At 49.9% G+C, this 24395-nt stretch overlaps 1 protein-coding gene across 1 annotated transcript in view; it reads left to right on the top strand.

Annotated features, from left to right (window-relative positions):
* LOC138369266 (protein Skeletor, isoforms B/C-like) overlaps positions 1-24395 on the top strand; it is a 101885-nt gene that overhangs the window by 44761 nt on the left and 32729 nt on the right. The window contains exons 5-8 of the mRNA XM_069332203.1: positions 4785-4923; positions 13139-13238; positions 22760-22934; positions 23111-23216. Coding sequence (XP_069188304.1) covers positions 4785-4923; positions 13139-13238; positions 22760-22934; positions 23111-23216 — 520 coding nt within the window. The remainder of the gene's footprint in view (positions 1-4784; positions 4924-13138; positions 13239-22759; positions 22935-23110; positions 23217-24395) is intronic.

Genomic DNA, 24395 nt, shown 5'->3' on the forward strand with positions numbered 1-24395 from the left:
GCAGGTTCAGGGTGGGGTTCGATGGTTTTGAGACTCGGGCGGTCTCGGGGAATTCCCCTTCCGGGGTAGTGACGGGGGCATTCGAGCCTGTTCCTCCAGCCGTGTTGTATGAGTCTGCTAGTGGGTTCCCTTCCTTAGAGAACGTGAGCTTTTAACTCGCGGCTGCCCTAGTTTTCTGGTACAGCTCGGGCTTTGGGGGACGGCTCGGCCCCGGGGCCTGTCGTGTGGGTTCCTGGGGCTGGGGAGGGGTTGACTTGGGGGGCCTAGGCCCCATAGGACCCACCGGGGGGGGGGGGGAGTTCTCCCCTTTAGACGGGGCTTGCGGTTACGCGGAGTGGGTTTTTCCTCCTACCTCCCCATACGAGTTGTTGGGCTTTGGCCCCTCCCCGGGCTCAGTTCCTTGTCCTTTGAGTTGGTTGGTTCCGTCCTGTAGGTGGGTGCTATTGTCCGTTGCTCCCCCCTTTTTTGGGATAGGGTATCTTCATGTTTCCCTGTTCTTGGGGTTCTACATGACTTTTGGTCTCGGGTGCGACTGTGCCTTTGTGTGCCTTCAGGACTGGTGTTTGCTTCTGTGTTCTCGAGGGTTTGGGAAGGTTTTCGCTACTTCCCATATTGTTGGAACGTCAGTCTGCTCCTAGTCCGGATCGCCGTATTGGGCTACTTGTAGCCTAGTTGGGCTACTTGTGGCCCGGTTGGGTTCCCATTGGGCCTCCTCCTTCGCCTCTACCCTGCTCTCCTGCATGTCCAGCTCTGGCTTCTTCACCTGGCGGTGCTCCCAGAATCTTCTTGGCACTGTTGGATCGTGGCACGTTTGTTCCTCCGTTCGACAGGTGAGTTTCTGTGGTCTGGCGTCTTTTGGCCGGGCGCTGGATGCGGAGATGTTTATATACCTGTCTTTATTTAGGTATATTTCTGTACAAATGAGACCGTTGGCACACCAGTGACTCCCTTTTCAACCCTTCCAGTCCCACTCATAGGCATGTTCAACCCATGCTAGTGTCAGAGTCATTCAAGAGACCCACCTCTTCGTGTTATGAGGTGTGTGGGTTGTGGTGCTGGTTATGTACTCACCTGGTAGGGCTCACCTGGTTGTGCTTGGGGGGTTTGAGCTCTGGCTCTTTGGTCCCACCTATATGGAAGAACATGCGGGATAGTACCAGTGGAGTGCAGTGGTGCCATAGACACAATTGGGGAACACTGTATAAACCTCAGGGGTCTGTGGTTGTGAAACGTCCTACCTGCGAGCATACGCCATATTGCCGGTACATTTGTGGACTTCAAGAGAACACTAGCCTGTTTTCTAATAGAGGTTTCGGCCCATCCTGGCTGTGGTGGGTATGTGGGCCTGCGGGCCGCTCCAAGCACCAGCCTGGTGGACCAACCTTTCACAAGTCAAGCCTAGCCTTGGGCCGGGCTTGGGGAGTAAATGAACTCCCAGAACCCCATCAAGCAGGTATTGGGCAGGTTTCTCCGCCATCGGTCGCCTGGTGTGCGGGTTCCTGGGCCTGCTGGGTTCTGTCGTGTCTCCGTTGGCCCTGTCTGGGGTCGGCCTGGAGTCTGCCTGCACCGTTCTCTGCCTTTGCAGAGACAAGTTGCTACATACATGTTGCGTGTGGTGCATGTTGCTGCTGCACGTGTGCATTGGTAACGTGTTTCGTGGTGGCATGTCCTTGTTCCTGTGTCAGGTTGTGGTGTGGCACTTTGCTGCTGTTTTGTGCCTGGGGTTTGCATATGGGGGTTTACTTGAGTTATTTTTTGTGGTCTTCAGGTCCCTGTCTTGGACCTTCTGTGTGCGTGGGTTCTGTCCACGCCTGATTGTCCACCCCCGGTTGTGTTTCCTGGGGTTTGAGCTTTGGTTTTTTCGTCCTGCCTCTCCCCTGTCGCTTCCCTGGCATTTCCTTTGCTCGGTTTTGCCTGCACTTGCTGCTGTATGGGGAGGGGTTCGGTTTCTGCTGCTTCCCTTCCTTGTGCGTTCCCTTTGTTTCCTCCTCTGCTGAAGGGGTTTTCTTTGTGTGTTCCTTGGCTTCTTGAGCATTCCTTCAGTCTGTGTCATATAGTGCGCTTATGTGTCTTGGTCTGTTTTCGTTGCTCGTACCCCCTTGGTTCGGGTACTGTTCTGGTGGCAACTCTTACACCTCCTTCGGTTTTCCTGGCTTGCCCTGCCTGTTGGTTGTCAGGGTCTTATGATGTCTCGCTTCGGACCCGTCGTTTCTGATCTCCTGGCGGGCTTGCTCGCATTGGGGAGCTTTCTGTTCAGCAGAAGTTCCATCTCCTTTTTGCCGCCTTGGGCTTTGGTGGTCGCGCTTGAGATCTTCCCGTGGCTCCGCCTTTTCCTGGGCTCGGGTGAACCTTGTCGGGGCTGATTACATTCTGCCTCGCGTGTCTCGCTTGGTGGTCTGGTGGCTTCATTGTTGGTGTCCCACCTGCGTGCTTCTTCTTGGCGGCAGTATGGGGTATTTTGGCGGTCCTTCCTTTTCCTCCTGTCTCTTCTTAGGTGGCTGCGGTTGTTAGCGTCGGCTTGGTTTTCTGGTGGGGGTTGGGGGCCGTCTTCTTGCCGCATACTGTCGCCTCATTTTGTGCGGCGCTGGCGGAGCCGCTTCGGCTTGCTTTCGGTCTTGGCGTTGCTTCTGCGCCATTAGTAAGCTGTCTCATGCATTGTCTCACCTCCAGCCTGTTCATGCGCCGCTTGCACCGTCCTGGTCTCTGGCCAGCGTGCTCTGTCTTCTCCTCGGTTGGTGGTGCCCCTTCGGTTCCGGTTTGTTTTTCATCTGCTCTTTTTTCCTGTTGGCATTTGCCTCTGGGGGTCGGGTTGGGTTTCTTGCTCTCCTCCGCGGGGGATTTTCTGCTCCTTCGGTCTTGGTGTTTTGGTTGTTCGGTGGCAGCCATCTCCATCTTTTCTGGCACGGGATGGGGCTGCTGCGTTCTGGAGGGGTTCTTGGTTTGTTGGTGCTTGGTTGGTCGGGCCGCAGGTGTGTTGTGTTTTGTGTTCAGTGGCGGTCCTCTGCTGTTATTTGCATGCCGCGCCCTCTATGTCCGGGGCGCGCTTTGAGTTGATCCGGTTCCGTTCTTCCCTGTTCGCGGGTGACGGTGTCTCGGGTTGTCCGCCGTGTTATTGCGGCTAGCCTGCCTGTGTTCTTAACCCATGCCCATGACGTTCGTGGCTTCACTGCTCATGCTGCCGTCTGGGCGGCGTGTTCTTGCTGTCATTCGGGCACGGATCTTTTGGTGTTCGTACAGGGGCCTTGCTGCTCATTGTCTCGTATTGTTCCCGGGCTCTTTCGGGGCTGTGTCGCCTTGGGTTGGCATTTGCTGCCGGTTGTCTCGCTTCTGTCGAGGGGTGCCTGGTGTCTGCCTCCCGGTTCCGTCCCTTTGACCTTCCTCTGTAGGTAGTTAGCTCCGGGGAGCCGACGAGGCGTCCCCCAGAAAACCAGCGTTGGATGTAATGAAACGCCATTTTCTGGGTGAGACCCGGGTGCTCCCCGGCAACCCTCCCTCCCTCCGGTCGGAGGTTTTACGCGAGTTTTGACATCCAGCCTCAGAACTGATGGGTGGATAGCCAGCGTGAGATGTCTGGGGCTCCCTTTTTCCCCTCTCGGGGAGGTGGGAGCTGTGCAGACAGCGGCGCGGTGACGTGTGACGTCATAGTAGTTTGCTTGTTTTCTGTTGGGGAGTTCTATCCACTAGTTCGGCTTTTGGTAGCAATTTTAACCAGAATAGGGGTTTGTTTTGGAATGCTTACCTTTCTGGATGTTTGACCCGGTCGATGGCAGACATAGAATGCTTTCAACCACACGGGGGTTTCTATAGGCCATTGCTTCCCTTGCCTCTCTGAGGGGGCCAGGTTCTGGCTGTGATCCCCGGTAAGCCCTAGAACTCCATACACATGACTGATGTCAAAGTCTGATATTAGTTAGTTTAGTTCATTTATTATGCACCCCATACCCATCTTGTGGGCGGTAGTGGAAAGGGTTACAGAGGCACATAATGGGCTCAGGGACTGAACCCCATTAGCATATCAGCCTGGTAAAACTCCGGGGAGCCTCCGGGTCTCACCCAGAAAATGGCGTTTCATTACATTCAACGTTGGTTTTTTGAGCATGAAGATATTTCCTCTAGCCCCTGCCTGGTTAAGCTTTATTTAAATTGTTAGTGTACATCTTTCCTGCAGTACTTAAAAAAATTAAATATCAGTGAGCCTATTTTTATTCTGCTTTACTCAGAAATACATCACTGTACCATCACTCTATCATTGTCATATGTGAACATACGCAACCAGTACCAGTGTAAAGTTGTCTCATAAGCATTATAACTACAGGTATTTGGAATTAAAGAATCTAGATAGAATCTAAAATTTCAAAACTTGCTGCTCTGTGATATTCTTGTCCATTGACAGATTTTCCTATACAGTACAGTATTTGATTTTTGATACTATGCCCTGTACTATTACTACTATAGTACTACTATTACTATTATAGTACTATTGTACTATATACTATACTATTTCTTTTTAGAAGTCTCTTTACATTATACACTCAATGTAATGGTTTAAATTGGTTTTCAAGTTGATTTTCATTTACATAAGACTCGTAATCTTCCCCATTTTTACTATTGGCCTTTGTATTATTTATTTTAGGATCTATATGGTTAAATGCAAATAAAATGTACTGCAGTACGTTTTTTCTATATTTAATGTTAACATATTGGTTGACATCAGTGAGTGTACTGGCTAAGAAGTATAGTATTTAACAGTGACCAAGATAAAATACTATTTGTTCCCACAACAGGAACCATTTGGCGACATCTATATTCCAGAGGGATTTGAGCCTCCCCAAAAAATTATTCTCAACAAACTCTCGTCCAAGACAGGCGAGGTTAAATCAGGAGGTGTCATAATTGTTGATTCAAAGACCATTATCATAGAAGGTGAGTATATGGAAATCATACTTTTGTAATTATTGTAATGATTAAAATAATATATTTGTTGCTTAATGTACAGTATATTGCTCAGATAGGGATTTAAAGAAATTATGAAAAAATCTGGAAATATTGGGTTCCAAACTACTCTTGTAAATAATGTTACTGTAGTTGGCAATAAATACATTTTACATTACTTGCACTTGTTTAAATTTGAGCAAGGTGCTCATTTGCAAACAGTTCAGTAACAAGATTTCCCCTCCATGCATGTTTGCCTCTGTTTGCCTTTTGAGTAGGAGGTACTTTTCATCATTGGTAGGGCGCAGTGTACTGCACAAATATTAATGTTTCATGTTGACTTTCATACAGTGGCAATAAATCAACTTGTTCTCTCAATTAGCCACTGTAAAAAATGCAACTCTTTCTGTGGGAAGCCCCTACGGCTCCCCCGGAGCTTACTAGGCTGATATGCTAATGTCAGACTTTGGCATCAATCATGTGCATAGAGTTCTTATGCGCCTACCGGGGACCACGAGCCAGAACCTGGCCACCTCTAGAGCCAAGAGGAGCAATGGCCTTTAGAAACCCCCGTGTAATTGGAAACATTCTATTTCTGCCATCAACCGGGTTAGGCACCCAGAAAGGTAGGCGTCCCAAAACAAACCCCTATTCTGGTGAAAATTGCAACCAAAAGCCAAACGAGTAGATAGAACTCTCCAAACAAAAACGAGCAAACAAGTATGACGTCACCCGTCGTCGCGCCGCTGTCTGAGCAGCCCCCCTCCCAGGGAGGGGAAAGGGGTAGCCCCAGACCTACTGCACCAGCGATCCACACCCCAGTTCTTGATGCTGATGCTATCGGCTTGGTTGCGTGCTCTGGATCTAGTATTTTTGCAGCGCTGTGCTTTGTGTGTGGCTCCTGTTCTCCAGGGGTGCGAGTGCCAGGAGTTATTCCTCAGTACTCAGGCTGCATGCGCCTAGGGTTCCCTTTCCTAGGTGCCTTGTAAATACTGCCCTTGGAGCTTGGGGTTACCTTCCACAAGTTCCTCAGGGTCTGCCTCTGTGTGTCCATTTTACTGCTCAGTTTCTAGGCTGCCCTTTGGGTAATTGGGCGTTTTGTCTCCCTAGTTTACCTTAGGGTAAGAGGCAGTTTTCACACTGGTAAGGGGCGCAGGGTGCTGCACAGGTAGTTGTCACCTATCATGGTGGCCGGCTCTGTTCCTTGGGGTACGTTGTCCTCTTGTGGGGTTTTCTTTTTGCCATGGTGGGGGTTCTGCCCTATTTGCCACTGATGTTTGGCCTCACCCTGATACTTTGTGGTGCCCCCTGCTTGGTTTCCGTGAGTGTACACATCCCTGGGGTTCAACTTTAGACAGTTTGGTAGTTTTGGGCGCCGGTTAGCAGTACCCTGCCTGGGTTTACCTGAGTGTGAGTCCTCTTCAAGTAAACACTCAGGACCCTGGGAATCCTCTAGAGGACACATGGGTTTGATGGATTTGACCCTTGGGTCTCCCCTTGCTTCATGCGAGTTTGAGGGTTCTTCAGTCTCCTTGTCTCATGGGCAACTCTCACTGGTTTTGCTTCCATCAAGCAGCCTGTTGAGTCGGTGACACTTTCGACCCCGAGTCCTGTGAGTATTGTTGCTTGCTGGTGCCTCAATTTACCCAATCTGTGGATGATCATCTTCGGGTACAGGCTGTGCAGGCGTTGCATTCTAGGTTTTGGTTGTTGCAACACTCTCGGTTGGTTGCTCACCCGGATGCCCTGTTTTGCTTATAGGGACCTGGACTTGGGGGTGGGGGTCGCTTCGACCCTGGTTCAGTCCGCACCTCCTGGTCCTTCCCCTCCTGTTGCTCGTTCTGGTCCCCCTCCCCTGCTTCCAGCCCCGAAACATCTGAGGGTTTCGGAGTCGGGGCAGGAGTTAGTTGGTCTTGAGACTCGGGCAGCCTCGCAGGATGCCCCTTCCAGTGTGGCGACGGAGGCATTCGAGTCTCCTACCCTGGCCGAAGCCTCTGGGTCTGACCATTGGGCCTCATTATATCCGGCTTCTACGGCTGCGCCGGCCTTGTCTAGTGGGGTCGGTGCTTGGGGAAAGGACTCAGCCCCGGGTCCTGCGAAGGAGGACCCTGGGGCTGGGGAGGGGCAGGGTCCCACTGGACCCTGCCTGGGTTTTCTACTCTCAAAGCGAGGCTTACTGTTACAAGGAGTGGGGTTTTCTTTTCCCCCCTCTGCATACGAATTGGACTTGGTGTCTGCCCCTTCCCCTGGTTCAGTTCCGTGTTTCCCCAGGTGCTTCGGTTCCATCTTTTCGGAGGTTTTCAGCTTATCGCATCCAACCTGCTGTGGTGTGGGCGGCCCTTGCCGCAAACTTCCTGCGTGACCTGAATTATGTCTCGGCAATGGATCCCTTGGCTTTCAGGTTTGGAACTTTGTTCCCTTTCTGGCTCTGTTACGAGGTTCCGGAGTCGTCCTGGCTGGCGGACTGTCCTGTCTTTACCTTGGAGGCTTGGCACTCCTTCTGCTGTTCCCGCACGCTTGAGTGGCGGGAGGCTTCGACGGTGCTTCAGGTTTTCCTGGGGGGCAACCATGAGCACTTCAATGAGTGCTTGTTTGCTCCTGCCCTTCCCTGGGATGTTGGTGTCGTTCAGCTCCATGTGCAGGTTCCCTCCCTTTCGGTGGTACAGGTGGCAGAGGACTTGCGTGCTCGGGGCCTTTTGGTTGCAGCCTTGCGCTTCTTTTCCCTCCTGGAGCTGTTTCCGACTGGCTCACTGAGGATGTGGGGGTGCTTGGGGCTGTTCCTGGGTCTGGCGCCTTGGCCTCGGCAGCTCGCTCGTCGGCTGCCTTGCTGAAGCTTTTCGCTCCGATCTTGTGGGATGCGGTGGCTCTGTTTTATGCCTCCCGGCTCACATGTCAGCAGACGGTGCTTGCCTCCTCTGTTTAATCTGCTTGGGCCTTGGCTCTTACGATGTCTTCCCTCTTTTGCCCTCTTTTGTTTGAGGCTTCCACCGTTGCACAGTATATTCAGGCTGCTTTGGCTTCTTGCCGTCCTATGTCGGACTTGCTGGTGCTCCGGGGGTCCCGTGGTGGACCTTCCCGGAAGGGTCGTGCCAAGGCTCGGGGTTCCTCTCGTCGTAGTAGGCCACTGGTGTCAGGTTCGGGTTCAGCTCTTCCTTTGGACTCGCCCTCGTCTGGTCGGTGCAGTGTTCACTCTGGGCAAGGTTCTGGGTCTTGTAAGGGGCGCCGGCCCTTTTGCGGTTCGCCCCACTGACGGGGCAATTGGGGAGAGGCTTGCACTGATCACTAATGCCTGGTCCCACGATTTGTGGGCATTTCAGGTCGTTTCGCATGGCGTCCGGTGGTGTGGGAACCGACCTGTGAGATTTATATTTATTCAGTTTATATGAATTTATATAGATTTATATTTATGTTAATTTATATATTTCGATAGCAATTTGTATGATGTTTAGTGGACTGTATTTCTGAAATATTCTCACAAATTGATCCTTACACATTAGGGGGGGTTTATATTAAATTTATATATATGCAGTCAATCAAACTACAGTATTAAACTAGAGTACATACATTAGTAAATAAATTTTGGAGGTGCCTTATCTTATTGTATGGTAGGCCTAATCCACCACCCAAGTAACTGATGTACCAAGGTTAATTCTTGTTTCCTCTTCTTGTTCCTGTCAAAGGGCACTAGCTGTAAGCCGGAATTCTAATATATGACAGTTATATCAGATGAAACATTTATATTATTAGATAAGGATCAAGGCTTAATTACCAGTGTTGAGTCGTTCATTCGAGTCCTAACCGGAATTAATCATATCTATCTAACATTACTGGCCAATAATGACTTAGATAAGATTTTGGAAAGACACTTCCCTTGTGGTTGTTGACAGCGTGTTGATGATGGTAGAAGCACTAATTTGACCTCCATAACACTTCGTCCAAGAGAATTATAGGAGCAGAATTTGCTCCAATAACTCGGTCTTTTTCAACAATAGTTGACCTCCCACCACTGATGCCTGGCTCTCTTTTTCCTGAGAGCCAGGACTCTGGTACAATCTCCCTCATCTGAGGGAGCCAGAACACAGCTCCCTCAGACGAGGCACAAGGAGTAATGGCCTATAGAAACCCCTGTGTGGTTGGAGCATTCTATGTCTGCCATCGACCAGGTCTGGCACCAAGAAAGGTAGGCGCCCCAAAACAAACCCCTATTCTGGTGAAAATATTGCTACTGAAAGCAGAATGAGTAGACAGAACTCCCCAAACGAAAATTAGCAAACGAGCATGATGCCATCACGTTGCCACACCACTGTCTGTGCAACTTCCCCTCCCCGGGACAGGGAAGGGGGAAGCTCCAGACCCCTCACACCAGCGATCCAACTATCAATTCTTGGCTGATGTGCTACTGGCGAGGTCTTGTGCCTCTGGCTCCTGCTTTGGTCTCAGTTTCTGTGCCTTGTGAAGTGGTCTGTCTCTACAGGTGGTGTGTGAGCCAGGAGTAGTATTCTACGGTACTCGAGCTGCATGCGCCTAGGGTTTTCTTCCCTAGGTGCCCGGTAAGTACTGATCTTGGGGCTTGGGGCCACCTTCCACAAGTCGCCTTGGGATCTACCTCCACTGTGTCTTTTAGTGCTCGATACTTGGCCATCCTTGGAATCAGCTGGGTTTTTGTTGCCCTTGTTTGCCTCTCAGTAGGAGGTAGTTTTCATCATTGGCAGGGGCGCAGAGTACTGCACAGCTAGTTATCCCCCTCTTATAGCGGCCGGCTCTGTTCCATCTGGGTACGTTGTCCTCTTGCGGGTTTTTTCTTTTGTTTTTGTTTTCCTGCCTGGTGGGGGGAGTCTACCTTTGGTTGATTGCCCCTTATCTATAATTGGGGGTCTTTATATATACATAGCTGTGTTCTTGGTGGTACCCCCTGCTAGGCCCCTGTGAGTAGACACGTCTCCGGGTTCAGCTTTTAGAAGTTTGCTTGGTAGTCTTGGGCGCCAGTTCGCAGTACCCTACCTGGGCTTCCCTCAGCATGTTATCAAGGCTAACGGCCTGGAGAAACCCCGCAAGGGCTTTGTGATTAGTGCTCACCAGGCCGGCCATGGTCGGTAGGGTCCATCCTTCCATCGGGCTCACAGCATAGTGCTGGAGTTTGCGACTGTGTGGATGTCGCTCTGGAGGATTCGGGTTGCTTGCAGATCGACGATCCGGCTCCATTCAGACTGTTCCCTCAATGGTTCAGTTCCTTAACCACAGGGGTTCACTGCAGTCTTTGGCTCTTTGGGGCTGATCACTTCAGGTGACTCATCTGCTAAGTTCTTGGGGTTTGGCGCTCCTGGCAGTTCACATTCGGGGGGGTGTCCAGTGTCCTGGCAGATGGCCTATTCTGGTTCATTCCCCTTTCCACGGAATGGATTGTTGACGCCAACTCATTCAGTTGGCTCTGCTGGATGTTTGAGCCTTCAGAAGTGTATCTCTTCACATCGACGTGGTCAAGACGTCTCCCAGTATATGTAGCACCCTTCCCCCGACTGCGAGGCCGTCGGAGTTGACACCTTCAGGCAGGAGCAGGACTGGGCAAGGTGGGGTTACCCATACCTGTTTCTCCCAGTTCAGCTGTTGCTCCAGGTCCTGGCTCACTTGGAGACTTACCAGGGAAGAGTTGTCCTTCTGGGTCCTTGGTGGCCAGCCCAGCCTTGGTTTCAGGCGCTGCTTGCTCAGTGTCTGAACCCGAGGGTCTTTCTGTGGCTTTGCCTGTTTCAGTAGATCGTATGATGTGCCTTCAAATTTTTTCAATAGAGAGAGATTTGTGATCAGTATACTGATTTTACTGTTGCACCCAAATGGCGCAAAGGGAGATCCCCGCACCAAACAGAAACAGATGGCACCGTACGCTGTACTGGCGCCGAACCTGACACCACTGGCCTACCACGAGAAAAAGAACCCTGAGCCCTGGGACGACCTCACCAGGACGGCCCCCCCACAAACCCCACGGAGAATCAACAATTCCGTCATAGGATGGCAACCAGCCGAAGTTGCCTGCAAATACTGCATCACCGCAGACTCTGCAAACAGCAACAGACAAAAAGGTGAAGACAATTGAAGAGCCAGGGTCCAAGCAGATTCCAAGGAAGAAGCAAGCACCGCCAGCTGACACGCGAGCTGAGAAGCAAAATACCGCAAAACCGCATCCTGCAGGAGTGGCGCGAACAGTTTCAACAGCGCACAACTCAAGGAGGGAGAACTGCAGGGCCGAATCCAGCAGGCCCCGTGTACGCAAGTTCTCCTCAACCAATGCAGCCGAAAGGGAAGGAACCTGCACATGAAGCTGCATCATACCAACATCCCACAAAAGGGCAGAGGCAAACAAGCACTCCTCGAGATGCTCAAATGCGCCCCCCAGGAAAACCTGCAATGCCGTCAGAGCCTTCCGCCACTCAAGAGTGCGGAACCAACAGAACGTATGCCATGCTTCCAAAGAGAAGAAAGGGCAGTCTGCTAACCAGGATGACTCTTTAACTTCGTAACGAACCCAGTAAGGACACAAAGATCCATACAACAAAGGAACGCGAATCCATCATGAAAGCAAAAGCTTGGTTGTGCAGGTCAGCCGCAAGGTTTCCCGCACCCACTGTGACTGGGCTCGGGAAGCCGGAAACCTCTGGAAAGACAGAACCAAAGAACCGTCGGTGTTCACTGAACCGAACCCGGGGAGGGGTAGACGCCAAATCTAACTTATACAAGGAGGGAGCAAAAGAGAATCCCACACTCTGTAACATCAAGACCTGCTCCGAGGGTACAGAAATCCAAGTGGGGTCCAACAAAGCCCAAGGCCCCCAAGTCAACCCCTTCCCCACCCCAGGAACCTCACCCCGAAGATCCGGGGCTCAGCCATTGTCCACCCCTCCCCCTTTCCACCTCTAAAGAAAAGGCAGGAGCAGCTGAAAAAGCAGGAGTGAAGGAGGCCCACTGGTCAGACCCAGAAACTCCGGCAGGAGGACCAGGCTCGAATGCCAGGTCAAGAGAGGACTCAAGGGTCACATCTATCGGACCACGGAGCCCCTGCGGGGTTTCCCAGGGGTCTTAGCCTTATTAACACGCTAAGGGAAGCCCAGGCAGAATACTGCAAACTGGCGCACAAGACTACCAAACAATCTGCTAATAGTTGAACCCCTGGGATGTGTCCACTCACTGGGGCCTAGCAAGGGGTACCACCAACCACACTAAACTGAGAATAGATATAATTGTAGATAAATACACCCTAACACAGAAGGGACAACCACCAAGGCAACCACCAAGACCCTTCGCCAGACAGAAAAACAAAAACAAAAGCAAAACCCCACAAAAGGACAACGTACCCCAGGTGGAACAGAGCTGGCTACTGTAAGAGGTGAAAACTAGCGCCCCTACCAATGACAAAGACTAACCCGTACCCAGAGGCAAACATGGGCAACAAAGACCCCAGTTGACGCCAAGGACGGCCAAGTACCGAGCAATAAAAGACACAGCGGGGGTAGATCCCGAGGTGACTTGTCGAAGGTGGCTCCAAGCCCAAAGGGTAGTAATTACAGGACACCTAGGGAAGGTGGCCTTAGGCACATGCAGCCTGAGTATTGAAGAATATTACTCCTGGAATCTTATCGCACACCACCAGTAGAAACAGTCCACGCCACAAGGCACAGAATCTGAGACAAATCGCTGGAGCCAGAGGCACAAGACCACGCCAGTAGCACATCAGCCTGAGAACTGAAGGATTGCTGGCGTGGGGGTCTGGGGCTTCCCCTTTCCTCTCCCGTTGTACAGACAGCGGCTTGGCGACATGATGACGTCATGCACATTTGCTAATTTTCATTTGGGGAGTTCTGTCCACTCGTTCAGCTTTCGGTAGCATTAGTTTCACCAAAATAGGGGATTGTTTTGGGACGCCTACCTTTCTGGGTGCCAGATCCTGTCGATGGCAGGCATAGAATGCTCCCAACCACACAGGGGTTTCTGTAAGCCATTGCTCCTCGTGCCTCTCTTGAGTTCTGGCTCATGGTCCCCAGTAGGCAAGAACTCCGCACACATTGACTGATGCTAGAAAGTTATACATATCCATTCAGTCTGGATAGCTCCAGGGAGCCAATGGGTCTCCCTCCAGAAATGTAGGCTATTGAGCTGACATGCTTTATAATTGACATGTTTTTTAATAATGAACATTATTCTATATTTTTTGTTTCAGACATGTCATATGATGGCACAGGAGAGGAAGTATATTTCTGGGTTGGTGTTGGACCCCAACCTCACTCAAAAGGCATAAAGATCCCTGATGAGCATGGATAGTAAGTTATAAAGTTTCTAAAACTGTTGGCATTCTTTCTAAGATCAGATATTATGTTCCTTGCCCTGCCCTGGTGATGCTCTATTACTCTCTCATCTATCCTTATCTCAACTATGGTATTTGTGCTTGGAGTTCTACTACCCAAAATCATTTACGTCCTCTAATTACCCAACACAAAGCTGCTATTAGAACAATATCTAACTCTGGTCCCAGACAGCACTCGGTACCCTTACTCAAATCTCTGAATATGTTAGATATTAAGTCACTGCACATCCTCTCATGTGTACTCTATATATTTAAAACTCTGAATTGTAATGTCAATCCTGACCTTCAATGCTTCCTAGAAGGTTGTAACAGAACTCATGGGCACCACACCAGAAACAAATACCTTTCTGTGGGGAGCCCCTACGGCTCCCTGGAGCTTATCAGGCTAATGTATGTTATGCAGGCGATGAGTCACAATAACGTGGCTGAAGTATGTTGACCAGACCACACACTAGAAGTTGAAGGGACGACGACGTTTCGGTCCGTCCTGGACCATTCTCAAGTCGATTGTGATGAGGTAGGGACAGGCAATAAATAGGCAAGAGAGAGCTGAGGAGGAAAGTAAGGTGTAGGGGATAGTAGTATGTTATATTAGATCGGGACAATAGCTAAGGAGTTCAGACCTACCAGGGACCAGCGCCAGAACCTGGCCCCTTCAGAGAGGTTTCAGGGAGCAATGGCCCTGGAAAACCCCTTGTGGTTGGGGTTTTCCTTATCTGCCATCGACCGGGGTTAGGCACCCAGAAAGGTAGGCATAACAAAACAAACCCCACATGGTAAAAAACTAAAACAAAAAACCGAACAGAGAGGTAGAAACTCCCTACAATCACAAGGTCACAAGGAAACAAGCAAATAAGCAAACATCACACTTTACTGCCGCGCCGATCGTCCGCGCAGCCCTCCCCGCCCCGAGAGGGGGAGGGGGGAGCCCCGGACCTACCGCGCCGGGTGCCAAGCTTCAGTTCGTAAGCTAATATCAACCGGGATAGACGCTTCTCTGGCCTCAGTTTCCTAGGCGGTGTTTGCCCTGTGTGGCGTTCACTGCCGTGTGTTGTGATGTGCAGTGGCCAGGAGTACCTCATCAGTGCTGGGGCTGCATGCGCTTAGTGGCTGACTTCCCTAAGCGCCCTGTGAGTACTGCCCTTGCGTAACAGGGTTATCTTCCCTGGGGCGTTCGGGAACCATTCCCGTAGAGGTTCTTGCTTTTTGGCATTTGCCTCGCCCTTGGGGCCAGCTGGGGCTGGGGACCCTTGTTTGGCCCTGGTTAGGGATTGGTATTGTGCTGGTTAGGGCGTCAAGGTGTTGCACAGCCTGCCACCTAAGCGGCGATCGGTTCCTGTTGCCTCTGGAGACGGTGTACTTTTGCTGGGTTTTTCTTTTGTTTTTATTTTCATGCCTGGTGGGGGTCTGCCTAGTGTGGCTACAGTTCCACTGGTAGTGTTTGGCGGCCCTCTGCTAGGCCCCCATTATTGTACACGTCTCAGAGGTTTTCAATGCTATCCTCTACCCTCTTCTTATGTTTGGGCTTCTTAACCGGTTAGCAACACCTTGCCTGGGCTTCCCGTAGCAGTCAACCTACGGGCCCTGGAAACCCCTGTCTGGGCTTGGGGGACCATTGAATGTGTCTTCCCGGTTCCAACCCGTCTTGTACAGGATCATTGGTTGCTGTGCCCTTGTCTCCGGGTGACAGTCGCCAGTTTTACCTCCGTCATGCTGCCTGTTGGGTCACTGGCACCTTGACCCGGAGTCTTGCGAGAGATTCTCTGCTTGTTCTCCAGTAAACTCCTGATGTTATTACTGTTCAGAGTACAGGCGGCATCCATGTTGCAAGCTAGGTTAGGTTGCTGCAACATGCTAGGTTGGTTTCCCACTCGGATGCCCCGAGGCCACCCCGTTTTGGTTAGGTGCTGTTCACCCCTTTCCCTCCCTGTTCCCGGCTCTGGACCGTCTGCGGGTTTTGGGGTCGGGGCGGGGTTTAGTTGGGGCGGAGACTCGGGCGGTTTTCAGGGACTGCCCTGTTCAGGTTGGAGGACGGAGGTTTTTTGAGCCTGTTCCTCCTGCCAAGGCTTCTGGGTCTTACCAGTGGCTCTTTCTTCCTGCCTTTCCCATTGACTCTTGCTTTTTTTAAGGGCGGAGGGCTTGGAGAACGGCTCTGTCCGGGGCCTCTGTTGCTGGTTCCCGGGGCTGTGGGGGGATGCCTGCTAGCAGTTCTGGGGCGGTTTGCCCCTGCCTGGGTTTTTCTGCTTTTGGGCGGAGTTTTTTGCCCATCCAGTCTGCTTGCTTCCCACTTTTGCTGGCGTGTTTTCGTATCTTTTGCATCAGTCACAGCCCTCTGTCTGGCAGCCATTTTCGGCTGCCAGTTTCCCAGCGTGGCCACCAGGGCGGCGTTGCAGTTTATTACATGCGCTTGGGTGTACGAGCGAGCTTCTTGGGTGAGTTTTCACCTTTTTTCAGGGAGTTTTATTCTCCTGTTGTCGTTTCTTTGCTTTTCTGGTGTTTTCTGCCCGTTTCCTGTTCCTCTGGGAACGTTTGGGTGTTGATTTTACACCGGGTTTCCCTTTGTCTGTTTTGGGTCTGGGCCCTTGGGTTTGGGCTCGGTGTCCCTGGCAGTTATGCTTGCTCCCACACCTTGTCCCTCGGTTTTCGGTCTGTTATGACCGTTTCCCTGAGGGTTCTGTCTGGGGGCTGTGCTTTGCCTTTCTGTGGTGTTCTCCGCTGGCAAATGTGGTGGTTTGGGCTCCCCCGGGTTCGATTCTAGGTTCCTTTGGGTTCTTTGGTTTCGTTCCGGAGGTTTCTTCCTCTTCGGCCCCCTTTGTGGGTTCAGGGGGCTTTGTTTCCTCGTGTGACCCGGTTCTGCCTTCTGGAGTTCCGGGGTCTTCCTGGCTTGCAGACTGATCTTTTTGGGTCTTGGCACATGTTGTGGTCGTGCTGGGACTTTGAGGTTTTGTTGTCGAGGTGGGCCTTTTGATGCAGTTTTGTGCCTTCTTTGCCTGGCCGGCGTGGTGCTCTCTGCCCGCTCGTCGGTGACTTGTACTTTTCTTTTAAAGTGTATGTGTGTGTGTAATTACCTAAGTGTAATTACCTAAGTGTAGTTACAGGATGAGAGCTACGCTCGTGGTGTCCCGTTTTCCCAGCACTCTTTGTCATATAGCGCTTTGAAACTACTGACGGTCTTGGCCTCCACCACCTTCTCACCTAACTTGTTCCAACCGTCTACCACTCTGTTTACGAAAGTGAATTTTCTGCGTGAATTTTCTGCGGTACACACGCATGCGTGTGTACGCATGTGCGTGTGTACGCTGTGTGTGTGTGCACAGGTGTATACACACGTGTGTGTAACATACCTTGTGTGTATGTGTATACTGTATACATAATGTGTATATATGTGTGTGTGTACTTTTTCTTTCGGAAGGGGTTCTGTTCCCTTCTCTGTTGACGGTTGGCTGGGGGAGCAGCTTGCTTTGTTGACTCTCGCATGGTCCCGCTGTTGGTGGGCGCTTTTGGTTGTCTTCCGGCCTCTGGTGGCGTCGGTGGACGGCTTCTTCCCCTTTGGGGGGTTCAGAGCTGGCGGGGTGGGCTTCTTCCCCTGTGCTTCATCATGTCATCTTAGTGGGTGCATTGGACGTGGTCGATCCGCCCCATATTTCTGGGGTTCCAGTCTGCTCTTTGCAGTCATGGGCCTTTTGCATCTGCGGTTCTTCTGGACTTCTTCAGTCTGCACCCTGGATTCTATGCCCTCCTCGGAGAACTGTTGTCTCCTGTCCGGCTTCTGTTGGGGCCGGGTGCCTGGATGGCGGCCCTGGACCTCCAGGTCAATTCTTGGCATGTTCCTCTCCAGTTTTCCGGGACTGGCACAGTTGGTGGTGGGGCTTCAGGCTTGCTGCTTTTGTAGCCTTCCCTATTTTGTAATTGGCACTTGATGTATTTTTTGCATCTTTACCGGATCTTAGTGCCCTGTTTGAGTCTGCTTGAGATTCAGTGTCTGGCCTACCTCGATGACTGGCTGGTGTCTGCTCCCAGTCAGTTCGCTTGTCTGCTCCCCAGGGGTGTGGTTCTTTCCAGATTGCCGGGTTTGATTTCCTGGTGATCTGGAGGCCATTCCATCTGTTTCCATCCCGGGTTCGGACCTGGGCCTTGTTTAGGGCTCTTGGGCCACTCCTTGTCTTTCCCTCCAGAAGTGTTACTGTGGCTGTGGTCCCGCCTTCGGCTGTACATGAGGGGGTCCCGGGTTGCTCAGCATTTGCTTGAGCAGTTGTGCGGGAGTCTGAACTTCGACATGCTGGTCTGCCCGCGGGGTCGGGTTTGGCTTCGCCGTCTGTTTGGTTCCTTCGGAGACTCCCCTTCCAGCTCTTGCATTCGTTGGGTTCGTTCCTCCGGGGATCTTGTGTTGGTGCTGCGTCACCAGCTTCCTCTTTGGGGTTTTCAGGGTTCCGTGCCTTGGCACCTCCCCGAGGTGCCAAGCCTTCGCTCGCTGTGTTCACGGATGGGTCATCTCTCGGCTGGGGCTTCGTGACCAGTGCTCACCAGGTCGGCCGGGGATGGTGGAGTCTGTTCATCCATCGGGCTCACAGCACGGTTCAGGAGTTCGTAGCTGTCTGGTTTGCGCTTCGGAGGGTTTGGGTCACTCGATGCTCTACCATTCAGCTCCGTTCGGACTGTTCTCTGGCGGTTCTTGCCAGAACCACAGGGTTTCTCTTAGGTGTTGACCTTTGGGGTTGGTTCCGTAGTGGCTCGTTTGCTGGATTCTCGGGGTTTGGCGAACCATGAGGTTGATGTCCGGGGTGTGTCCTGCGTCCTGGCGGACAGCTGTCTCGGTTCATTCCTCTGTTCGCAGATTGGCCAGTCGTCGCCGACTCGTTTTATTGGCTCTGTCGGACGTATGGTCTCCTGGCCATGGACGTCTTTGAGTCGGCGTGGTCTAGGCGTCGCCCATTTTATGTGGCGCCCTTATCCACCTGCGAGGCGTTCACGGTGGATGCTTTTCGGCAAGACTGGTCGAGGTGGGGGTACCTGTTCCTCTTCTCCCGGTCCAGCTGTTGCTTCGGGTTCTGGCTCAGTTGCAGCCCATTCCCACGAGAGCAGTCCTTATGGTTCCTTGGTGGCCAGCCCAGCTTTATTTTCAGACGCTGCTTGATAGGTGTCTGAACCCCGGGGCGTTTTCCCGCAGCTCCGCCTCTTTCGGCAGGTTGAATCGGTCCTGTGTGTGACTGGTTCGGCCTTCTCCTCGGCTCTTCGCGTCTGATATTTTGACGCGGGTATCACCATCTCTGTGGTGTTCAGGTGGTTTTGTTGACAGAGTCCCACCTTCGAGCTTCGTCATGGCGACAGTATGATGTTTCGTACGCTTTCTCATGTTTTCTTTCACCTCCGGCCTGCTCATGCGTCGCCTAAGCCATCCTGGTCCTTGATCAGGGTGCCTTCTTATCTTCTCCTCAGTTTATGGTAGCCCCTTCGGTTCAGGTTTCTGCTCTTTGGTACTGGTGGTAGATTTGTACATGTGCAGCCTTTCTCCGTCCTGGCGACGGTCGAGACGGCTGCTTTCTGGAGGGGTTCTTGGGTTATTGATGCTTGATTGGTTTGGCCGGGGGTGTGTCCTGGGTTGTCCGGTTGTGCTTTTTGCCGTTACCTGCGTACTGTGTCTGGGGATGCGCTGTAGTTGATCCGGTTCCCCTCGTTCCCTGTTTTCAGGGCTCGGGTCTCCCAGGTCGTCTGCAGAGTTTTTCAGTCTTCTGGCCTGCGGTCTGTCTGCACTCGTGCTGTTCAGACATTTGCAGCTTTTGCTACTGTGTTGGTGATGTCTAGGGCTCATTTCGGGTGCAGGGATTTGAGGGTTGCACAGGTTCTTGGCCGCCTATTCTTTATGCGCGTCTGCTCCTGTGCGTTCTTGTTGCCTTCGGTCGTAGGTTGCAACCTGTTGTCTCGGCTTCACGTTGCAGAGTTTGTGGCGGCCGCCTCCCAGGTTAGCCCTTTCTTTTCCTTCTCTTTGGGTATGAAGCTCCAGGGAGCTGTAGGAGATCCCCACAGAAAACCAGCGTTGAATGTAATGAAACACCATTTTCTGGGTGAGCCCCGGAGGCTTCCTGGCAACCCTCCCTCCCACCGATCGGCGGTTTTTTCGCGTTTGTTGAAGCTTAGCTTCCGAACTGGAGTGCTGTGCAGTCGGCACGATGAGGTCCGGGGCCCCCCATCCCTCTCTGAAAGGGAAGGCTGCGCGGATGAGCGGTGTGGCAGTAGTGTATTATGTTTGCTTGTTTCCTTGTGATTGTAGGGAGTTTCTACCTCTCTGTTCAGTTTTTTGTTTTAGTTTTTTACCATGTGGGGTTTGTTTTGTTTTGCCTACCTTTCTGGGTGCCTAACCCCGGTCGATGGCAGATAAGGAAAACCCCAACCACAAAGGGGTTTTCCAGGGTCATTGCTCCCTGAAACCTCTCTGACGGGGCTAGGTTCTGGCGCTGGTCCCTGGTAGGTCTGAACTCCTTAGCTAATGTCCCGGTCTAATATAACATACATTAGCCAGATAAGCTCCAGGGAGCCTCCGGGGCTCACCCAGAAAATGGAGTTTCATTACATTTAATGCTGGTTATTTTCAGCATGTCTGGTTGAGGTGAGGTTACCCGCACCTCTTTTCCTTGGTTTAGCTGTTGCTTCTGGCTCAGCCCAAGTCTTATCAGGAGAGGTTCTCCTTCTGGCCTAATGGTGGCCAGCCCCAGCGTTGTGTTTTTTTTTTTTTTTGGAGATATATACAAGAGTTGTTACATTCTTGTACAGCCACTAGTACGCGTAGCGTTTCGGGCAAGTCCTTAATCCTATGGTCCCTGGAATACGATCCCCTGCCGCGAAGAATCGTTTTTTCATCCAAGTACCCATTTTACTGTTGCGTTAAACAGAGGCTACAGTTAAGGAATTGGCCCAGTAAATCCTCCCCGGCCAGGATACGAACCCATAACATAGCGCTCGCGGAACGCCAGGCGAGTGTCTTACCACTACACCACGGAGACTGTTTCAGGCGCTGCTTGCTTAGTGTCCAAACCCGGAGAGTTTTCTGTGGTTCCTCCTCTTTCAGCGGATCAGGCAGGTGAGGTACCTTACTAGTTCTCTGTACTCTTCTGCACTTCGTGTCTGGTATTTCTGACACAAGAGTACCATCATCTGTGTTGTGATCAGGTGGCTTCTCAAATGGTGTCCCACCTGCAGTCTTCTTCTCAGTGACAGTATTAAGTCTCTTGGCGGTCTTTTTGCCACTTCCTTTCCTGTCGTAGGTTGTCTTCGGTTTTGGATTGTGTTCTTTTGTCTTTACTTTCTTGGCTCTTTCAGGACAGGCATCTTGAGCAGAATACTGTCGCCTTGTTTCGTGCAACACTGGCGGATGCTCCAGCATGCGTACAGGGTGGATGTAACTTCTGCTTCATTTTGTGGTGGCCTGTTTGGTCCATGACTTCTTTCACAAGGTTTTGTTTTTGTTGGCTTTTGCCTCTGAGAGTTGGGATGCGGAGCTTCATGCTCTCTTCTGGCACAGGGGCTTCTGCGCTTTTGGTCCTGGTGGACATATTGTTCGCTTGCAGCAATCTCCTTTTCTGCCGAAGAATGAGACGGCGGGATTCTGGAGGGGTCCGTGAGTTATCGATGCTTGGTTGGTCAGGCCAGGGGTGCATCATGTGTTGTGTCCAGTTGTGACTTTCCACCGTTACCTGCGTGCCTCAGGCTTTCTGTCTAGGGACACTCTGGGTTGACCCAGTATCTCTCTTTCCCTTTTCCAGGACTCTGGTCTCTCAGGTCATCAGCAGGGTCATTACATCTAGCCAACCTGCAGTCTACCCTCGCGCCCATGATGTTTGGAAGTTTGCAGCTCTTGCTGCTTTGCTTGGGAAGATGTCTTGGGCTGACATTCAGGCATGTGGGTTTGGAGGTCAAACAGGGTGCTGGCTGCCCGTTATCTCCATAATGTCGAGATAATGTCTCCCGGGCCCTCAGTGGTCTTGTTACCTTGGGTCGGTGGTTGCAGTCAGTTGTCTCGTCTTTATCATGGTCATGCGGTGCAGTCGCCTCCCGGGCGAGTCCTTCTTTATACCGCTTTTTGGGTAGCTAGCTCCAAGGAGCCAACAGGACTCCCCACAGAAAACCAGCGTTGAATGTAATGAAACGCCATTTTCTAGGTGAGTCCCGGAGACTCCCTGGCACCCTTCCTCCCTCCAGTTGGTGGTTTTTGTTTCCGTTTGCTCAGTTTCCAAACTGGGGACTGACGACCGGCTTAAGTGGGGTGGGGCCGGCACGAACGAGCAGTGCGTTAGGATGATGACAGTCTGCTTTTCTTGTTTTTCTTGGGGGGGGGGTAGATTTTAGCCTCTTTTGGTCTCAGGTTGCAATTTTCTACCAATTGAAGTCTGTTTTGGGGCACCTACCTTTCTGGGTGCCCAGCCACGATCAATGACACATGATTATACTCCCACAGAGTGAAGTTTTCATAGGTCATTGCTCCCTTCACCTCTCTTAGGGGAACCATGTTCTGGTTAGTGGTTCCCAGTAGGCATGACAACTCCATATAACTGAAACCCAGTACTAATATAGCTAATATCAGTCCAATAGCTCCAGGAAGCCTCCAGGACTCGCCCAGAAAATGGCATTTCATTACATTCAACGTTGGTTTTTTAACATGTCAACCAACCCATAATACAATATTAGTGATAATATGAAAATAAAGTGCCAACGTTTCAGTATGTTCAGGACAGACCGAAATGTTGGTACTCTCATTTCACATGTGGATTGGGTTGTGTTATTTGTCATGTTATTGTGACTTATTCTCTGCATATTTTTAACATTAAAATTTGTATTGTCCACTATCTTATTTGCTAGCAATTATAATTCTCAGATTTATTTTCTATTCATTATTCTGATATAGTGTTCAGTAACTTAGGATCTCCAAAATCTGAACCTCAAAAATAATAGATGTTGTGCCATACATAAAAAGGTACATCTAAATAACAAACCAGTTTTGCTACTGGATTGCCCATCAATTTTTTTTTTTTTAGTTTGTAATTTATAACATTTGTGATAAAGTTGAGATAAATGCCTAAGAGTAATTTACTGCAAATGATATTTTTCTTACATTTGATATTTTTGAGTGTTTATTAGTAAACATTTTTCTGTGGGAGCCTCCGGGGCTCCCCAGAAAATGGCATTTCATTACATTCAATGCTGGTTTTTTACATTTTATTTTAATTCAGAAATATTTTCCTTTGTACAATTCTTTGTTATGTGCTCTATTATACTGTTAATGCACACACATTGATTGTGGGGTAGGACTCCGAGAACAGTAATTTGCATATCGGGCTTTCTAACCCTTTCATTATGTTACTGTATTTTGATTCTTTAAAACAATGTCAAGATATCTAGATTTTTATAATAAAAGTACAGTATGTTAAAAATCTACTTTGTAGAAATATTACTTAATATTTTGGCATTACATTATTTCCTTTGCAGCATGACCCCACTAGGAAAATACAAAAAGAAAAATGTAGTATTAGAGCTGCCCGGAGACCTGACAGTGTTCACAATAGACTGGCTGTCCCTGTATGATATACAGCAAGAGAGGGTGTTAGGATCCATTATTATCCCAGAAGAGCTCAATGTTCCTCCTTCACTTGTCCAAGTCATTGTAAGTATAGCAGCCGTAAATTATATATTATCATAATCTTTATTTGTATGTAATATACAGTGTATTTAATATATATTAATTATTATGGTTAACTTTTTTGTTGACAAATCATAAATATATTCTTAAGTTCAGTAATATTATTAAAGCTAATGTAACCATGGGTTTATCTATTTCAGCCACATGAAAACAGTATGCCAAACTGCGAACAGATGTTTAAAGATCTGCAGGTGTCATGGGAGGTGTTTGGTGACCAGGTCACCATGGAACTTGCTGCACAAGTTGGTAAGGATAGTCTATTACATGCATTACACACTAGACTGCTTAACTTTCATCTAAGTAAAGGCACCATTTAAATTTTGTTCCGAAGAGTTAGTTTATTTGGCAGCATTACTCATCCTGTGAGTGAACATAGCAGCATGTACAACACTCTCCAATAGGAAGAAAACTCGCTGGGTTGTTCATCCTGTTATGTTGCTGGGATTTAACTGTCACTAGTCAACACACTGTTGTCAAACAAGGGTTTGACAACCCTCAACCCTCAAGTTCATTTTCTTGCAGGTGCAAAGGGGAAGGGAATTTTTTAAGGACAGTATCTATATATGACAAAAAATGCTTTCCTAACTCAATGTGGAATATATTATACTAAATACAGTTTTGTCAACGAACAAACTCGCACTAGAAAAACCATATGAATGTTTTTTAAAAACTGCTTCAATATGAATAGAAAATTCATTTCAGACTTGTGATATGTTAATATCAGACTTGTGATATGTTAATATCAGACTTGTGATATGTTAATATCACACATCTGCAAGCTCATGGAGAGAATCCTAAGGGAGGGAATCATCCAACATCTCGCTGAGAACAATCTTGTAAAATCAACATGTTATGAATGATTGCTTGCCTTGCTGGGTTAATATCAAGGTAAGGGAATACAATCAATGGGGCTAGGCAAGGCCCAGCCCCCAGGGAAACAATTCCCAGCACAAAGATAAGTATAGTACTGTATTACCAAATATGGTCTGTCATCTAGTGTGATCACCTACATCACTACAATAAGGGTGATAGAAACTCCCACTTACAATTAACTTAATATAATATTTATTAACCCTAAATCCCCCAAAGTACAATACTGTAATTACTTTACCTCCTCGATCTTATGTTATCTCTCTGAATCCACATAGACAGGAGAGGAGAATTACAAACAGCAAACTAGAGGTAAAGTCTACTTTCCTGAAGGGACAGTACACAATACTTAATAACTGCAACGCATGGTCACTAGACCACACCAGAGAGGCAAACAATTGGGGCTCAAACACTGACCTACTGAACACAGAACAGCTACACTTAGAACAACTAATGGCACGATATCGGTAGAGTAATGTACTTTACTGATATGGTAAAGATTAAGAAGGGAAGAGAGTGGAAGGGAGGAAAACCAGGGAGAGCCCACAGCACTAG

The sequence above is a fragment of the Procambarus clarkii genome, chromosome 27 (assembly GCF_040958095.1).
Source record: "Procambarus clarkii isolate CNS0578487 chromosome 27, FALCON_Pclarkii_2.0, whole genome shotgun sequence".
NCBI classification, from domain to species: domain Eukaryota; kingdom Metazoa; phylum Arthropoda; class Malacostraca; order Decapoda; family Cambaridae; genus Procambarus; species Procambarus clarkii.